Genomic DNA, 19883 nt, shown 5'->3' with positions numbered 1-19883 from the left:
GTATAAGCAAATTATTTCTCAGATGTATCTAAGTTATAGCTAGATCCTACGAGCTATCAAATGTTGACCTACACAATTATTCAACTACTAGCCAACAGAGTTAGGGCTACCACACTCCAGAAAACCAGAAGAGAATATTGGTGGTACTGGCTAGTGTATAGAAAAGAAACATTTCCAGGCTTCAGTGCTTTTACACTTGGTGACCAAGACTTATTTGACTTTTTACCCTCCAAGTATTTATAATACTTAAGATGACTTTTAAAATTACATGTAGCCGAAACTGGTTTGGCTCAGTGGATGGAGCATCGGCCTGTGGACTGAAGGGTCCCAGGTTCGATTCCGGTCAGGGGCATGTGCCTTGGTTGCGAGCACATCCCCAGTGGGTGGTGTGCAGGAGGCAGCTGATTGATGTTTCTCTCTCATTGATGTTTCTCTCTATCCCTCTCCCTTCCTCTCTGTAAAAAATCAATAAAATATATTAAAAATCCTACCTAATAAAATAGTAATATGCAAATTGACCGCACCTTCGCTACTCCCAAGCCACGCCCACCAGCCAAAGCCACATCCACCGGCCAATCAGGGCGAGTATGCAAATTACTCAACAAAGATGGCAGTTAATTTGCATACGCTGAGAGAGGGAGGAGTGAAGACTGAAGACAACTTAGAAGGAAGAGGGAGGAAAAGCGGAAAGCAAGGTGGCTGCCAGAGGGAAAGCCCGGGCGGGGCGGAGCGGGGTGGAACGGGGCGGGCGGCAGTGGCGAGCGGGTGCAGGCGCGGTGGCTGCAAAGGCGGCGGCAGCAGCAGCGCACGTGGCCGCAACAGCCGCTTGCAGGATTTTCCTGCAAATGGGCTACTAGTAATAAATAAATAAAAAAAATAAAATTACATGTAGCCCTAGCTGGTTTGGCTCAGTGGATAGAGCATTGGCTTGTGGACTGAAGCGTCCTGGGTTCGATTCCAGTCAAGGGCACATGCCCAGACTGCCAGCTCGATACCCAGTAGGGGGCATGCAGGAGGCAGCCAATCAATGCTTCTCTTTCATCACTGATGTTTCTAGCTCCCTTTCCCTTCCTTTCGGAAATCAATAAAAATAAATAAATTAGTTAAAATTACATATACTTTGCCTAGGAATTTTCATATGCAAAACCACAACAAATCACCAAAGGTGACAGAATATTTAGAATTACACAATTTCATCATTAACTTTTGTACTACTTTCCATTTCATTTTTTGTGACCATTTCTCACTTCAAATCATTTTTAAGTCTGTTCATTAATTCCTTAAGATTTTACAAAGAAATGTTTCTTCAGCTCTATAACTAAAAATAATAAATTCCTGCTTATCCAAAACTAAAATTAAAATTCAAGAATACTCATAATTTAAAAAAAAACAAGAACATTCATCAGTTCAAGACAGAGCTCACCTGCTGATCTTGTGTAGTATCACTAAACTTAATCTCACTTTTTCTGATTTTTTTCTCATTCTGAGTATCATCATCTTCTTCTTGTACCCAGGTTCTTTTTTGGCTATTGCAGGTTTCTTTCATTTTATTTTCAGATGGTGAAATCACTTTCTGGTATGTTTCGATCAAAGACTTTCCCTCAGTTTCTATGCTAATAGAGTCTGAGGAATTAATCTCGCCAGGATATATAGGAAGATTTTCCTCATTTATATATTGAGATGGACTTAAGTTCAGTTTAGCTGCAATAAATCCAATGCCTGAATCCTTACTGGAGACCGGCTGAGTTTCTAAGTGACTTAAATCAGTTGTATTTGAGGGAATCTGCTCCAGGTCATCTATACCAGTGACACTACAATTTCTCTTGTTTGGCAATCTGGGCAAAAATATTCCCAAAGAACATCTCCTTATTTTATCTTTTACAACTGGTACTGAGTTGGTTTCAGCTCCATTATGAAAAAATTTATTTTCTTCATCTCTATCATCTTTAACATTGTTGGACACTGTGCTAATATTATTTCTTTCTGTAGCTTGCACTATACTCATATCACTGTCTGCCTTATTTACTAACTCAAGTAATTGTTCTGGAAAAGGTGGTATATGAAAAGCTTGGATATCTAAAAATTCTTCAGTTTTCCCATTCAAATTATTCAGATTTTGTTTGCCACTACTAAAACTTGCAGCATTGGATGCAATTACAGGATCTGATGTTTCTTTAGGATTGGCATGGGTTTGAATATGCTTAGTCAAGTCTGAGTTACTGTGGAAATCTACGGCTATATTACATTTAGCTGTTCGGATATTTTTCTTCAGTTCTTTTTCACAGGCTACAGTCAACTGTTTCTCATTATTGAGTATTTTGGACTCATTTTCACATGTGGGTACAGAGGAATTTCTTAGAATATTTAAATTCTTACTTCCAGCTTGAGCCAATATTGCTTCATCTTTATTAACAATACTCTGCCCTTGTTGAGGTAATGGAGATAGCTGAGTTGAGAGATGAAGTGGAGAATCAACACAAACATCATCAACAAAGATCTGCTTTAAATTATGTTCTGTATTATGAACAAAGTTTTCCATTTGATCCTCTGGAAACTTAAAAGATACTTGCTTTGAATCAAGTTTAGTCATGTTTCCCAAATCCTGACCATATACTAAAGTTTGATTAGCTAATAGATTTGGGGGCTCCTTAATCAGATCTTTATCTTTGAGCACTGTTATGACACAGTCATTTAGCTGTCCTTGGGTATTAGTTTGAATAACTTTTTCCTTCTTTAACACAGAACAAGGAGCAGAGAGAGGCAGTGCCTCAGATTTCAAGTAATATTCACTGGCTAACTTGTTTGCATAAGCAAGATCATTTTGCACTGGGCAATTACTGGCTTTCTCATCTTTATCACATAAGGACATGACATTCCCTTCCAAATTATCAACAGAGGAAATAACATTTGGTAGAAAGGAATAATTGTCACTGGATCCACAAATAGCAGGTGCATGACTGTTTGTAAAATCCACATTTCTTCTACCTGTGCTATTTAAGTGGCAGTTTTCAAGTTTGGCTTTTTCCAATGTATAGGCCTTATCTACAACTTTTGCCATGACCTTTTCATCCATAGCAGTGCTATGGAATTTGATGATTTCTATCTGAGGTTGATCCCCAGACAATGTATTAGAACAGGGTATCACTTGGTGTTCTTGCTCAGTATGAAGAACAATTTTGTTTTCTATAGCCTGTGCTTGTTGTTTAGTGATTTCTTGAACAGAGCTACCATCCTTAGGAAAAGAAACACCCAAGGTTTTTCTTTTTACTATTCCAAATTTAGGGCACTCTTGAAGTATTTTTTCTGTGGCTTGACAATCAATGAAAGCAGTATCAGACTTGGTGACTTCCAGATCACTGTGATTATCTATAAACAATACAGTATTGTCCATTGGCCTAGTGGTTATTTTAACTGGTGAGACAGTTTTACATTCTAAGGCAGTTGTGTGAATTCTAGTGATCTCCATGTCATCCTGCCCACATGTGTACAAAATAGTTTTAGAAGTTCCTGCCAAGGGCACCGACAGAGAATCTTTTCTATCTTCTATGGCATTTTTGTTATTTATTTCCACTGTACAACTCTGGATGATATCCATATCATTTTTATGATTACTTGAAAATGCAATGGGCTTGTCATCTTTGAGTCTAAGGCTTTTCCTTCTTTGACTTTTGCCTGACAAATATTCATTAAAAAATCCAGGCTTTTGTACATCTCTGTCATTTTTCCAAACAGATGATGTAGATACTTCCATGTTCTCATCAGCTATAAATGCTACAGATTTCTCTATAGGACCACTATTAGATGGGTCCCCAAGAAGTGTTAGCTGGCTGACTTTTGCTGCTGAATGGTCACTTTCACCATTCTCCAGAAAGAAAACTCTCTCCTCAGCAGAAGTCACTTTTATTTTTCCTAGGCTTTTCCTTTTGGATAGTTCAAAGTCAGGTCTGTCTGCAAGTACAGTTCTTTCTAAATTAGTCTTACCAAGTTCTTGTACTTCAGAAGGACCAAATCCAATGACAACAGTGTGACTCTTGGTTAGATCCATATTTTGCTCCACTTCTGAACAAGTAATTGTCTTGTCACAAGAACAGTCAAGGGTGGGATTACCTAAACTTTTCCTCAGTGGCTCAGGCAGTTTAGAATTCTGGTCTGGTACAGATTTAACTATATGACTGTTAACAGCAGTATTATGATTTTCCATGGCAGATTGGCCTTCTGATGAAGACAGTTTAGTGGTCGGAAACAAAGCTTGCTCACATGAAACTGTATCTCTATTCTTTCCCAGTGCTACTTGTTTATTAAGATCTCCACCAGAGTAAACTATATTATAGCTTGCTGCTTTGTCCTGGTTAATATCAACTGGCTGAGAAGAAACTTTATCAAGATAGGGTGAAATCTTCAAAACTTGATCTATTTCTTTGTCCAAGGGATCAGTTAGGATGTTTTCAGATATTATTTTTGGTTGTTGGGAGAGTTCATTATGACTTTTGGTCATTTTCCCCCATTCATCTAAAAGGCTTTTGCTGTCAGAGTGAAATGTGCTGGCATCCTTGAATGCTAGATTACAAGATGCAAAAGGAGCTTGACTTCCTAAGTTAGTTGTGTGACTTCTAATCAAACCTTTATCTTCACCTGTGAAGATTACAGTCTTTTTACCAGCCAATGAAGTAGGCAAAGGATCTGCCTGGCCCTGTTGTAATCTTTCCTTAGATACATGAGGAACTGAGATACAATTTACATTCATTTCCTCATCCTTTGACATAGTTATGTGATTTTGGAGCATCATTTCTTTTTCAGATATTGGTATGGCTGTTACCTGGACATTTGTCTGATCTTCTTTAAAAATTTGATTATCTATTGCAAGTGTCTGACTCTTGGTAATGTCCATGCTATCCTCTCCTGAGTAAATTGTTTTATCTATGAGAAGAGAGCTGGCACCTGGATTATGATACATTTTGGCATAATTACGGTCATCCTTTAGCAAATTTTCTTCCTCTTTCATACTTGAGAGACACTTGGTCAGTTCCATGGCATCATTACAAGTAGAATACAAAAATGTTTTATAATCTTGAGTTGCTGGACTGAAACATATAGATTCTGGGACCATGGCCAATGTTCTGACATCTTGGTTAGAAGTCTGTGTGACTGTGTGAGTTTCTGTCCCCATAATATGGCCTCTGGTAATATGTATGTCACCTTTAGGGTTTATGGAAGAGTCTGGAAAAGCAGCATTTGGTTTATTCTTAAAGACTGTCATCTTTCCTGGAGCTTTATTTCTATAATCTGTTGTAACATCCATCATGACAGTCTGGGTTTCATTTTCTATTTCAGATAAATTATCTGCAGAGGGTAAAATTTGTATAGTGCGGTTTATTGTCAAGTCCATCAAGTCATTACCATAAACTGTATTATCACTTTTAAATTCCCTTAAATTGGCTTCAGTGGATGTGGGAACCAAAGTCTGAATATTGGATGTATAACACTGGGTGAAATTCATCCCATCATCTTGTTCAATAAAGATTCTAGTCATATTACTGCTATTTTCATCTACATTGAGAGATACATGCATTTGATGTATGGAAGAAGCCTTATTTGATTCTATGGAATTAATAGATATCTCAGAATTTTCTTTATCGGGTCCTGTAGAAGAAGTATTAGATTTCCCTGTTTTCAATCTTTTTATGAAGTCATTGAAATTTATTTTCTTTTCTGAATTAGTGTTTTGATCCATGGAAAAATTCAATTCTTTTTTCATTCTTGAATCCTCAGTGTGAAGTTTTAAGTTAGCCACAAACGATGTGGTATCTGTCTTGGTGGACTTGTCACTTTTTGTACAATCTAAAAGGCCTCTCGTAATCATCACGGTGTGACTTGCTGTCAGGTCCATCTGGTTTTCATCTGAAAAGATGACTGTCTGGTCATTTGAGTGTTTCTCTTCATGGTTGTATTCTATAACTGAAATCTATAATGAAAGCAAAATATTTTAAAAAATCAAATATAATAAAAATTTTAAAAAGGTATTTTACAACATGTACTGTAAAAATAATCATCAATGATTGGTTTGAATCAATGGTGTGCTGTGTAGTACATAATTAGTTATTAAAATTTTTTCTAGTCTGCAAGGTGTAGCTCAGTGGTTGAGCGTTGACCAGTCAGGGCACATGCCCAGGTTGCAGGCTCTATCCCCAGTAGGGAGCATGTAAGAAGCAGCCAATCAATGATTCTCTCTCATCATTGATGTTTCTATCTTTCTCTTCCTGAAATACTTTTAGTGTTTGTGGACAAATTAAAAGTTCACCCATTAGAATGACTAAAAGATAAAAATAACTGACAATTCCAAATGCAAATATAATGAAAATGATAATTACTGTATTATATAGGTCATTCTCTTTTTAAATAAAAGACTCAGAAAGGGATAAGTGCATAACTGACTAATTTGTAGAACACTTCTGAACCATTGAAAGTTGGATTCTCTTTGAATCTTAATGCAGTGATTTTATTTGTAAGGATATGGTCAAACTCCTTGCTACTCAAAGTATAGTCTCTAGACCAGTGCACTAGTAAGACCCAGGAGACTGTTAGAAGTATAAAATCTCAGGGCCCATGCTAGATCTACTGGATAAAAAAAATCTACATTTTAAACAAAATCCTGAGATGATTCATATGCCCATTAAAGTGTGAGAAGTCCTAATATAACAAATATATTTACCTATTATTTAAACTGGCAGTGATTTAACTTTCCTTAGTTAACTCGAAGGGTAGAAGTTTTTCCAGTCTATAGGTCCATTTTGGTAGGTAACCCCTAAATCATGCCATTACCATTAAATTTTGAGTTTTTAAAAAGTTTCAACTGTCAAGGGAAATTGAATATGAAGGCACTTGTATGAACTTATACCTCTCTGTGTTGCATCTGGGTCTGAATGGGAGCACAAAGCAATGTGTTCATTCCTATTAAGAAGAAGAAGAAAAAAACCAATAGTCAATGACAAAAATATATATCACCAAGAGCCTGATTTTCCTTTTGTTAGATTCTTCATCGGTTACAAGTACAGTAGTGCCTTATCAGCAGCTTTGCTTTTTTCAGTCTCATTTATTCATGGTCAACCATGGTCTAAAAATATTAAGTGGAAAATTCATGGAACATATTCCCCATTGATAAGGGGCGGGGGGGCGCTACTGTATTTACTAAAGTTTTACTAGTTACTAAGCCCTTTATAAGGACTTAGGTATTAAATTTTATTGACTTTTAATTGTCCCATGTTAGAGACAGAAACAGTTATTGTATTCTCTGTGCAACTAAAATATTTTAAAATGTGGCGCAAATTTTAAACGTGAAAAGTTTGGATCACTTTTTCCCCCCATTTACTTCTCCATTTTTATTTCCTGGATAGTAGAGGTTACATGAGGTTTGAATCATCTTTTATTCTATCTTAAGGAATCTAGACATTCCCATGATGAAATGTGCATTTTATAAAAATAATACTAGAGAAGGAGAAGAAAGTAGATTCAAGAAAAAGATGAACCAATAAGGAAACTACTGTAATAGTTCAGATACAACTTGATGAGATTTTATGTTAGAGCAAGATACAATAATGAAAATAAAGAACTAGAGTCAAGACATTTTAGAACCTATAATAATAAAAGCATAATATGCTAATTAGACCGGACATCCTTCTGGACAACCTTCCAGACGAAGCCGGGGCTTCGAGGGAAGCCCGGGTCCCAGGTGACTGCCAGCGGCTGGAGGGAAGCCAGGGTCCTGGGTGCCAGAGGAAAGCCAGTGCCAGCAGCCAGGGGAAGGAAGGCCTGCCTATTCTTGCACGAATTTCGTTCATCAGGCCTCTAGTAATAACAGTAAGTAAAAATAGGCTCTGGCCAGTGTGATTCAGTTAGTTGGATTGTCATCTCATGCACTGAAGAGTTTTGGGTTTGATTCCAGGTCAGGGCACATACCCAGGTAGTGGGTTCAATCGTGATCAGGGTACATATGGGAGGTAAACAATCCATGTTTCTCTCTCTTCCTCTCCCTTTTTCTCTCTCTAAAGTCAATAAAAATTAAAATAAATAAAAATAAAGGCAAATCTTTAGAATAGTTTAAAGAGTTTACAGCAACCTTGATTAAACATGGTGAATATAGGCTTTTTGTTAGAAGCCTTTTTTATTTATTAAGTTCCCACTCATTTATTCAACAAATATTGCTTCAGAACCTATTATAATCCCCAAAACAACTGTCTACTAAAGTACAAAGAAAAGACAAAATTTCTGGACTCAAAAAATTTCGTTTAACAAAAGAGCCACAAGTAAATACCAAAACTACAATGTGATAAATTCTACAAGAGATTGAGAAATAAAAGGAGTGTAGTCAAAACACAGGAAAGAGTGATTAACTTATTGGTTTTGTAAAAAAACAACAACAACTCCATTTAAGGCAGTACTACTTAGTGTATGGTGCCAGTCTAAACTGCTAAATTAAAGCATTTCCCTTGCTAAGAAAAAATGTTAGCTACACAAAATAATAGCTTACTGCCACAGTTGATTTACATTCCAGAGTAACTTCCTCTTCAGTCATGGACTGTAATAGTTTGTAAACTGGTTACTTTGAAAAGCACTAAAGTTACGCTAAGTGAAAAATGAGAAGAATGCTAGGCAAATTATAGTTGGGAGAGCACTTTAGGTAGAGAAAATAGCACTTACAATGGATACAAGCAGGAAAAAAGTCCACATGAGGAATTGCAAATGGTTCTTCATGGTTTAGGAGGGATGGGGAATGTCTGGCCAGCGGGCCAAAATAATTTTGTCTGGCCCTGCCAAAGCATTAGGGGTGAGTTAATTAAATGTTTGACCAAATATTGCAGGCTAATTTTTAAGTTGATAAATTTGTATGGCCTGTGAATTATGTTACAAATGTTATTTATAACATCATTTATAATATCATTTATATAAGACCCTTGGCAGAAAGAGAGTTCCCCATCCTTGGGCTAGAGGAAAGGATGCCTATAAAGGAAAGGAAATAAGGTTGGAGAAGACGACAAGCCAAATCATAAAGGGCTTTCTAAGTCTATGCTAAGGAGTATGGGTTTTATCCTGCAAGCGAAAAAGTGTCATTCAACAATTTTTAGCTGGAAGGTAATATGATCAGATTTAGAAATACAAAGAATAGATTCGAAGGATAAGAAACTATATACAGTAACCCAAGAAAGAATAATAGGAACTTGAATTCAAACAGTGGCAGAAGGAATAGAGAAACAGTAAGAGATCCGCAAGATATTTAAGAGACAGGATAGAAAGAGAATATAGCCGAATAGATATAGAAAATGAAGCAAATATTAAAAAATGACTCAATTCCTGACTTGAGTGAATAAATGAGTAAGACCCAACTGGCATGGCTCAGTGGTTGAGCGTTGACCAGGTCACGATTCGATTCCTGGTCAGGGCACAGGCCCGAGTTGTGGGCTCAATCCCCAGTGGGGGACTTTCAGGAGGCAGCAGATCAATGATTCTCATCACTGATGTTTCTATCTCTCTCTCCCTTTCCCTTCCTCTCTGAAATCAATAAAAATATTTTTAAATAAATAAATAAAAATAAATGAGTGAGAGTCTAAGATAGAGGAAACAAGAGGAACAGCAGTTTTGGAAGAAGTAAATTTGTGAAATTTTAAACTAAAAATTTTGTGTAACAAACAGAGGTCTCTTCACACTCTCTTTATCATGTTTTTTTTAGATTATTACTTATCAAGGAATTTGGATGAAGAGAAAGGTATATGGTAAGAAAAGTATTCTGATCAGACTCACCAGTAATTTCACAGAAATTATCCTGTGGAGTATTATTCCTAAAATTAAAAAAAAATATTTTAAAAATCTGTATCACAAACAATTACCAAGAATCACAACAGTTGAATAATAATGCCAATTGCCTTCTACAATCTATACCCACTAGCAATGAGTGATGTTTTACCTATGTTCTTAACTGGTTGGATGAAAAATATCTCAATAGTCTTTATTTCTTTTCTGAAGATAAGCATCTTTTCATGTATTGAAAAGCTACTGGTATTTACTTTTCTATGTATTAATATTATAAAAATAACTTGAATTAAAAAAATCTGAAGATTGGTATTTATTGTTTTATACCAGCTGATGTATTTAAGGATTTATAAATGAAAGAGTATTTAATCACTTTATTAAAAGAATAAGCTATACAGTGTACATACTTATCCTATATAATAAAGAGCTATCTGCTAATTAGACCGGACGGTGGAACGACCTTCCAGGATGACCTTCCAGAACAACCAGTGGGCAGGGGTCATGGGGCCACAGGGCCATGAGGCAGCCGGGGCCGTGAGACAGCTGGGGCCATGAGGCAGCTGGGGTCGTGAGGGCCGAGGCAGCCAGGACCTACTCTTGCACGAATTTCATGCATTGGGCCTCTAGTCCTATATAATAAAAGGTAATATGTAAATTGACCGAATGGCAGAACGACTGGTCACTATGACGCACACTGACCACCAGGGGGCAGGCACTCAATGCAGGAGCTGCCCCCTGGTCGTCAGTGCGCTCCCACAGGGGAAGCACCGCTCAGCCAGAGGCCAAGATCACAGCTGGTGAGCACAGCAGTGGTGGTGGGAGCCTCTCCCGCCTCTGCAGCAGCATTAAGAATGTCCGACTGACAGCAGTTGGACATCCACCGAGGGCTCCTGGATTGCGAGAGGGTGCAGGCTGGGCTGAGGGACTCCCCCTCCCGAAGTGCATGAATTTTGTGCACCAGGCCTGTAGTCAAATATAATAGTACATTAAATTCTGCAAAACAATTTATTTTGTTTGTGGTTGTTTTTAAAGTAATGTCTAGTATACATTCCTTTCTTTAGAACATGTTTTGTTTTGTTTTTTTAAAAAATATATTTTTAAAAATATAGAGATAGATAGAAACATCAATGCATGCCTCCCACTGGGACCGAGCCTACAACCTGGGCATGTGCCCTTGACCAGAACTGAACCCAGGACTCTTCAGTCTGCAGATCAACTCTCTATCCACTGAGCCAAACCAGCTAGTGCAATAATTTGTTTTTTAAATTATTCCTAAGTATTCCACAAAAGGGACACAAAAATAAAAAAACTAAAAGGATATTAACTTAGCCTGGTAGGTGTTGCTCAGTGATTGAGCATCAACCTATGAACCAGGAGGTCATGGTTTAATTCCCGATCAGGGTACATGCCCGACTTGTGGGCTCAGTCCCCAATAGGGGGCGTGCAAAGGCAGCCAATCAATGATTCTCTATCATCAATAATGTTTCTCTCTCTCCCTCTCCCTTTGAAATCAATAAAAACAGTTTTTTAAAAGGACACAAATTCAAAAAGTACTTTATTTAGTAGGAATAAATAACTTTAAAATATAATTTGAATCACATTTTTCTTACTTACTGTACAAGTAGAACATTTTCTCTTGTTTCTGTTTCTAAAAATATTTAAAAAATTAAAGTTTTTCAAAGATATTCTGATAAAGCATTAGAAAAACTAACAACAATAAAAAAATACTGCTCCCCCCAAGACACAAGTTATAATTTTTAACCAATAAAATCAAAAATAAGTTATATCAATGATCTGGTTAGATACCCACAGCAAATTTTTATACAAAACAGACTCGCAGGAATTGCATTAATATATTACCTGCAATTTCTGACTTTCTCACTATTTTCATATGAGATTCTGTCTGATATACCCTGGAAAAGAAAATAAAGATTAATGAAAATCTGTCATTTTGAATTAGAACACTATGGCATCAATTTATACTGTTTTTATCTTAACACTAGAGGCCCGGTGCATGAAAATCATGAACGGGGGTGAGGAGGGGTGTCCCTTAGCCCAGCCTGCACCCTCTCCAATCTGGGACCTCTCAGGGGATGTCCGACTGCCAGACAGGGATCGGGCCTAAACCAGCAGTCAGACATCCCTCTCACAATCCCGGACTGTTGGCTCCCAACTGCTCGCCTGCCTGTCAGGCTGATCACCCCCTAACCACTCCCCTGCCAGCCTGATTGACGCCTAACTGCTCCCCTGCCAGCCTGATTGGCCCCAACTGCCCTCTTCTGCCAGCCCCATCACCCCCAACTGCCCTCCCCTGCAGGTCAGGTCGCCCTCCCCTGCAGGTCAGGTCGCCCTCCCCTGCCAGCCCGATCACCCCCAACTGCCCTCCCCTGCTGGCCTGATCACCCACAACTACCTTCCCCTGCCAGCAATCTTGTGGTGACCATCTTTGAATACATGGGGGCGGCCATCGTGTGCGAGGGCATGCAGGTCAATTTGCATATTACCTATTTATTATATAGGATAATAAAGGCCATATATGACAAACCCACAGCTAACATCATACTCAATAGGAAAAAACTAAAAGCATTTCCCTTAAGATTAGAATAACACAGGAATGTCCATTTTCTTATTGAACACTAGTGGCCCGGTGAATGAAATTCGTACATGGGGGTGGGGAGTTTGTCCCTCAGCCCGGCCTGCATCCTCTCCAAGCTAGGACCTCTTGGGGGATGTCCGACTGCCGGTTTAGGTCCGATCCGAATTTTGTGCACTGGGCCTCTAGTATAGTCAATAATAACGTAATAACCTTATATGGTGCCTGGTGGGCACTGGAAATATCAGGGGGAATACTTTGTAAATTATACTTTGAGTTCAACTACCTCTTTGCTACATCAGGTACTAGTAATATTTGAAGTGCCAAAATTACTACATTAAAATCTGTTAGTTTTTAATGAGCACTGACAGAACCATCTTATCTAATAAAAGAGTAATATGCAAATTAACCATCGCTCCATTATACCCACAAGCCACACCCACCAACCAATCAGGAGCAAATATGCAAATAAACCCAACCAAGATGGCTACCGCCACAGAGAGCAGGAGGGAGGCTTGGGTTTCCCCGGCAATGGAGGAAGCCAAGCTTTCCGCCTGCCCTTGCTGGCCTAGGCCTCCACTCAAGGCTACAAAGTTTCAATGATAGAAGATACATATATCAAAACAGAAATGGCAGCAGCCACGGAGCTGGAAAGAGCAGGAGGCTAGGGTTGCCCCCGGCAATGGAGGAAGCCAAGCATTCCACACACCCTGGCCGGCCCAGGCCTCCGCTTAAGGCTACGAAGTTTCAAATATGAAGATACTTAAGTCCCAACAGAAATGGCTGCCTCCACGGAGCAAGTAGAAGGCTTGGCTCCACTCTAGGCTACAAAGTTTCAATTGTAGAAGATAAATAAACCCCAGATACCAGGGCCTCCGCTTGGGTCGCCAGGGGGCATGGCCGTCCTGCAAACCATCACAGACCCCATGCCCAGGCCGCCCCACGCCCCAAGGGAACCCCCAACCTGATCCAGGACACCCTTCAGGGAAAACCAGCCGGCCCCCACCCATGCACCAGGCCTCTATCCTATCTAATAAAAGAGTAATATGCAGATTGACCATCACTCCAACACACAAGATAGCTACCCCCATGTGGTCAAAGATCCTGCCCCCATGTGGACACAAGATGGCCAGCAGGGGAGGGCAATTGGGAGGGACCAGGCCTGCAAGGGAGGGCAGTTAGGAGTGATCAAGTCTGCAGGGGAGGGCAGTTAGGGGTGACCAGGCCAGCAGAGGAGGGAAGTTGGGGGCGACTGGGCCTGCAAGGAAGGGCAGTTAGGGGGGACCCAGGCCTACAGGGGAGGGCAGTTAGGAGCAACCAGGCTGGCAGGGGAGCAGTTAGGCATCAGTCAGGCGAGTGGTTAGGGGGTGATCAGGCTGGCAGGCAGAAGCGGTTAGGGGCAATCAGGAAGGCAGGCAGGCGAGCAGTTGGGAGCCAGCAGTCCTGGGTTGTGAGAGGGATGTCCGACTGTCCTTTTAGGTCCGATCCTACCGGGATCGGACCTAAACGGGCAGTAGGACATCCCTCAAGGGGTCCCAGATTGGAGAGGGTTCAGGCTGGGCTGAGGGCTCTTAGTCATTGCTTCTACGAAGGAGAAAGAATATTTTAAAAATAAAAAAATGTAAGAATGATATTTGATCTGTTTCTTCCAACTATATGAAAAATGTGGACTTGGATTTAAAAATAAAAACAGTAACAAAAATCAACTTGATTGTTCCATTGTACTCATTAACAACAAAATAAATTCTAGATGGGTTAAATAAAATGAACCTATAAAGAGACCAGAAGAAAATACAGGTGACTTAAAAAAATAATTTGGCATCTGATATTTTTAACAAATCTAGAACCCAGAAGCAAAAACACGGGCAGATATCACCATATAAAAAATTTAAAACTTTTATACAGGAAAATACCAAATAAGGAAAATTAAAACAGGCTCATGGTTGAGCGTCGACCTATGAACCAGGAGATCACAGTTCAATTTCTGGTCAAGGCATATACCCAGGTTGCGGGCTCAATCCCCAGTGTGGGGTGTGCAGAAGGCAGCTGATCCATGACTCTCTCTCATCATAGATGTTTCTCTCTTTCCCTCTCCCTTCCTCTCTGAAATCAATAAAAAAATATTTCTTAAAAATTTGCAATGCAGTTGAAAAAGAGCTGATATCCCTAACAATTAAGAAACTTTAACAAGTCAGAAGAAAAAGACAACTATACACATCAAGAAAATGACATAGAAACAATGACTAATTCAATAGTAAGGAGAACCTATAGCATCCATATTGTGAATTCTAAATGCCATTTCCTACTAAAAAGAACTGAGCCGCACCTTGGAGAAATGGCTGATTCCAGTTCTGGGACAAATAATATATAAAATGAACATGAAAATCTTGTTATACTACAAAGCAAAGAAGCTATTAAATATTATTGGTGTTATGTTAAAAGGTCAGAAACCAATCTGAAGAGATTCTACTGGTCAAAGATAGAATAGTCTAAGTATTAATAAAAACAATAATTACAACTACTGAAACACATTGAATATATTTAAGTTCATGATAATAGATTCTTAGATTTAGATATTTAGGTAAAGATACCTCACTAGTCAGGATACTAGAAAACTAACTTAAACTGAAAACTAATAAATAAAGGAAAACAACACCTCTAAGCATTTAACCTGCCTTTCCTATATTAATCACAATTCAAGTAAACAAATAACTTTATGGGAAAATCCTCAATAGAAGTGCTGTTAATAAATAAAAAAAGGAATATAGCCGAAACCGGTTTGGCTCAGTGGATAGAGCGTCGGCCTGCGGACTCAAGGGTCCCTGGTTTGATTCCGGTAAAGGGCATGTACCTTGGTTGCGGGCACATCCCCAGTAGGGGGTGTGCAAGAGGCAGCTGATCGATGTTTCTCTCTCATCGATGTTTCTAACTCTCTATCCCTCTCTCTTCCTCTCTGTAAAAAATCAATAAAATATATTTTTAAAAAATTTAAAAAAAGGAATACAGAATGAGAATATTATCAATTAGCAAAAACTCTAAAAAAATCATGGATCTAGGTAAAGATCATCAATGCCCATTAACATCACAAAAAAGAGGTAATTGAACAATAAGTACCATCTGATGGAAGCACAGGACACTACCTATGAAATATTCTTGTCTAAAACATCAAATTTAAGTCAAACAAGCCTTCCACCTTTAACAACCAACTGACAGGAAGTCAATTGTAGAGGAACATATTTTAAAAAGTTAGCCCATTAGGATACAATCAGCAAAATCTGGAATATAAGACACTCAATAGGACAAACTCAGTTTTTTAATAGAAAAAAAAAAGGGAGGAAGAACCTACAGATTAAGAGACTTAAGAGACATATCAACCAAATGGAATGTATTAAACTTGTTAGGATACTGAGTCACACAAGTAATCTGCGGAGGGGAAGGTAGGGAGGTGTCAGAGAAAGGTGAACATTGAACAGTTATTTGATAATATCATGGAATTACTGTTGGCTTTCTAAAAGATGTAATAATAGCATTATTAATAGGTTCTTTAAAAATATTTTGTCTTTTAAAGACATAACTAATGAAATACATCTGGGATTCACATGAAAATAATTCAGTAGGAGGGGAAAGGGAACTAAGTGGGGGTATAGTGAAACAAGAGTGGCCATAGTTGACAACTATAGCTGAAAATGAATACTTGAGTTTTCATGATACTATTTTCTCTGTGTTATAACTTTTAATCATAAAATTGGAGGGGGAAAAAGGGAGAGTAAATTGGAAGGATTTTTTTTTTAAATTCCCAATAACCTTTTTTTATACCTCCACTTCCTTTAGAGTTGCGTGTATAACCCAGACCTTTGACCATCTCTCAGTAGTAAGACCTAGTAGTTTTATTCCTGACTTTAGAGGGAACACTTTCAATATTTTCCTTTTTTTAAAAAGTATATTTTTATTGATTTCAGAGAGGAAGGGGGGGGGGGAGAGGGAGAGAGAGAGAGAGAGAGAGAGAGAGAGAGAGAGAGAGAACATCAATGATGAGAGAGAATCATTGATCGGCTGCCTCCTGCGTGCCCCACACTGGGGACCGAGCCTGCAACCTTGGCATGTGCCCTTGCCCAGAATCAAACCCTGGACCCTTCCTTCTGCAGGCTGATGCTCTATCCACTAAGCCAAACCGGCTAGGGCTCAATGTTTTTCTTTTAAGCATAATGCTAAATAACAACCTCTTAAATAACAATTCTCTAATGCTTATCTACTAGAAACACAGGTTATCTGAGTCAGCACTAACATATTCAGTTTGACACACTACAAAGCATTACTGTCATTTAAAATTATTTCTCCTTTCAACTTACTTTATAGTATCTGCAAAGCTGACTCGGCGAGAGCTTTTCTTATTTCTCGAAGCATTGGGTTCCTAAGGGCAGAGAATATTTGATATGATTCTTAATGAAACCACTGTTAATTAGGTCTCCAGAGTACTACATATAGACCAAGTCTTAATCTGAAATAATTTTATATTATTATTAATTTTGATTATTATCAGTCTCCAAGATATCCCAATGTAGAAACACTTAATAAGCACAAATATAATTTTCAATGTGAATGATACTAAGTATACTGACATAAGCAACATATATTTAAGGAGATACTGCCCTTTCTCTCTCTTTTGAGTGAATGGCTATTTTACTATCAAGAAAAAAGACAAAGGATAAAGCAAATGATATGTTGCCTATTATGGTAACCTTACTATACTATTTTGAAGATTTAAAAAAATTTAATTGTAAATAAATAAAATTTACCACCTTAACCATTTTAAACACGTATTTTTATTTTATTAAGAACACTCTACAAGAAATCTACCCTCTGAACAGATTTCTAAAGGCACAGTATGATATTGTTAACTATAGGCAGTATTGTACAGATCTCTAGAACATATTCATCTTGCATAATTGAAATTTTATACTTGTTGATTAGCAACTCCCCATTTTCCCATCCTCTCTGCCCCTGGCAACCACTATCCTTCTGCTCTCTGCTTTTATGAGTTTAACTGTTTTAGATAACTCATGTAAGTGGAATCTTATAGTATTTGTCCTTCTGTGACTGGCTTATTTCACTTAGCATAATGTACTCAAGCATCTTAACCATTTTTAAGTGTACAGTTCAGTTAGGTATATCAAGGTTGCTATGCAACCAATCTCCAGAACTCTTTTCATCTTGCAAAACTGAAATTCTATATCCATTAAACAATTCCCCTTTCCCCCTAACCTTTCCATAGCCACCATTCTATTTTCTGTCTCTATGAATTTGGCTACTCTATACTCTAGGTACTTCACAAGTGGAATCATAAAGTTTTTTTTTTTTTTTCCTTTTGTGCCTGGTTTATTTCACTTAGCACAATGGCTTCAAGGTTAACCCATGCTAAAGACTATTTTTATTTTTTTATTTTTTTTTTAAGAAAGAGGGAGAGGAAGAAAAAAATGGATGTGCTCGGCTGCCTCCTGCACAGCCCCTACCAGGAATCAAACCCGCAACCTGGGCATGTGCACTGACAGGGAATCAAACCAACAAGCATTAAGTGCACAGGGCGACGCCCAACCAACTAAGCCACACCCACCAGGGCCAGAATCCCCTTCTTTTTTTAAGGCTGAATAATATTCCATTGATACCACATTTTGTTTATCCATTCATCAGTCAATGGACACTGGGTGCTTCCTCCCTCTGACTACTGTGAATAACGATGTTATGAACAGGGGTATACATTTCTTAAGATCCTTCTTTCAATTCTTTTGAGTATATAACCAGAAGCGGAATTGCTAGATCATATGGTAATTCTATTATTTTTTTAGGAATTGCAATACTGTTTTTTCCATAGCAGCTGCACCATTTTACATTCACGGCAGGACACAAAGGTTCTAATTATGCCACATACCAGCCAACATTGTTATTTTCTAATTTTTTGATGATAGTCATTCTAATGAGTATGAGGTGACATCTCATCCTCCCATATAATAAAGAGGTAATATGCAAATTGGCCATCACTCCAACACACAAGGTGGCTGCCCCAATATGGTCAAAGATAGCTGCCCCCATGTGGACACAAGATGGCCACCACAAGATGGCCAGCAGGGGAAGGCAGTTGGGGGGGACCAGGCCTGCAGGGGAGGGCAGTTAGGAGCAACAAGGCTGGCAAGGGAGGACAGTTAGAGGTGACTGGGCCAGCAGGGGAGGGCAGTTGGGGGGGAGCAGGCCTGCAGGGGAGGGCAGTTGGGGGGGACCAGGCCTGCAAGGGAGAGCAGTTAGGGGCAATCGGGCAGGCAGGGGAGCAGTTACATGTCAATCAGGCTGGCAAGGGAGTGGTTAGGGGGTGACCAGGCTGGCAGGCAGAAGCTGTTAGGGGCAATCAGGCAGGCAGGCAAGCGGTTGGGAGCCAGCAGTCCTGGATTGTGAGAGGGATGTCTGACATCCCTCAAGGGGTCCCAGTTTGGAGAGGGTGCAGGCGGGGCTGAGGGACACATCCCCCCATGCACAAATTTCGTGCACCAGGCCTCTAGTTGTGGTTATAGTATTCATTTCCCTAGTAATTAGTGATGTTGAGCATCTTTCATTATAATATACAGTTTTTACTTTTCCTCATATTCCTTAACAAGAGCAAACATTTTTACTCTCATGGATACCAAACACAAAAAGCAAGACAGAGAAACAAACAACATCCACAGAGAATTTTACAGCGATAATTCTGAACAGTTGAACATAAATCTTTATATATATATATATATATATATATATATATATATATATATATATATACACACTAGTAGCCCGTTTGCACGAAGATTCGTGCAATAGACCTTCATTCACCTGGCTGCCTGCACCAGTTTTCTGCCGGCACCGGGGACCCAGGCCTTGGCTGTGGCCACTGCCTTCTGCCTTCTTTCAGAGTCGGGGCTTGGCCCCGGGCGGTGGCCTTGGGCTTGGCCGCACCCAGCGTCCCTGCTACCGATCGCAGAAGCCGACCCCCAGTGGTTTCCTGCGATCCGTGCAGGCTCCCCGCTGGTGCCCAAGGCCAGGAAAGCCTCCGCCCGAGGCTTTCCCGGCCTTGGGCTCCGCCACACCCCAACGTCCCTGCAACGGTTTCCTGGTGGGCGTGGCTGGTAGGCGTGGCTTTGTTGGTGGGTGTGGCTTGGGCATAGCGAAGGTGCGGTCAATTTGCATATTTGTCTATTATAAGGTAAGATATATATATATATATATATATATATTTTTTTTAAATTGATTTCAGAGAGGAAGGAAGAGAGACAGAAAGACAGAAATATCAACAACGAGAATCATTGATTGGCTGCCTCCTGCACGCCCCCACTGGAGATTGAGACCGCAACCTGGGCATGTGCCCCCGACCGGAATGGAACCCGGGACCCTTCAGTACACAGGCTGACGCTCCATCCACTGAGCCAAACCAGCCAGGGCGAACATAAGTCTTATTATAACAAAGAAT

General features: G+C 39.4%; 1 protein-coding gene across 4 annotated transcripts in view; it reads right to left on the bottom strand.

Annotated features, from left to right (window-relative positions):
- Window positions 1-19883, bottom strand: part of KNL1 (kinetochore scaffold 1) — a 63917-nt gene that overhangs the window by 24565 nt on the left and 19469 nt on the right. For 2 of the 4 annotated variants that reach the window (XM_079769373.1, XM_079769375.1), the window contains exons 5-10: window positions 16744-16805; window positions 11662-11714; window positions 11416-11449; window positions 9793-9830; window positions 6896-6948; window positions 1424-5962 (exon numbers count right to left, since the gene is read on the bottom strand). In XM_079769373.1, the coding sequence (XP_079625499.1) occupies window positions 1424-5962; window positions 6896-6948; window positions 9793-9830; window positions 11416-11449; window positions 11662-11714; window positions 16744-16805 (4779 nt within the window). Of the gene's footprint in view, window positions 1-1423; window positions 5963-6895; window positions 6949-9792; window positions 9831-11415; window positions 11450-11661; window positions 11715-16743; window positions 16806-19883 lie in introns of those variants that run through there. The other 2 variants (XM_079769374.1, XM_079769376.1) reach the window with 2 other exon arrangements.

Source organism: Cnephaeus nilssonii (assembly GCF_951640355.1).
Source record: "Cnephaeus nilssonii genome assembly, chromosome: 4".
In the NCBI taxonomy this organism is placed as follows: domain Eukaryota; kingdom Metazoa; phylum Chordata; class Mammalia; order Chiroptera; family Vespertilionidae; genus Cnephaeus; species Cnephaeus nilssonii.
The sequence above is the reverse complement of the archived record's forward strand: the minus strand, read 5'-3'. Positions and strand labels throughout refer to the sequence as shown.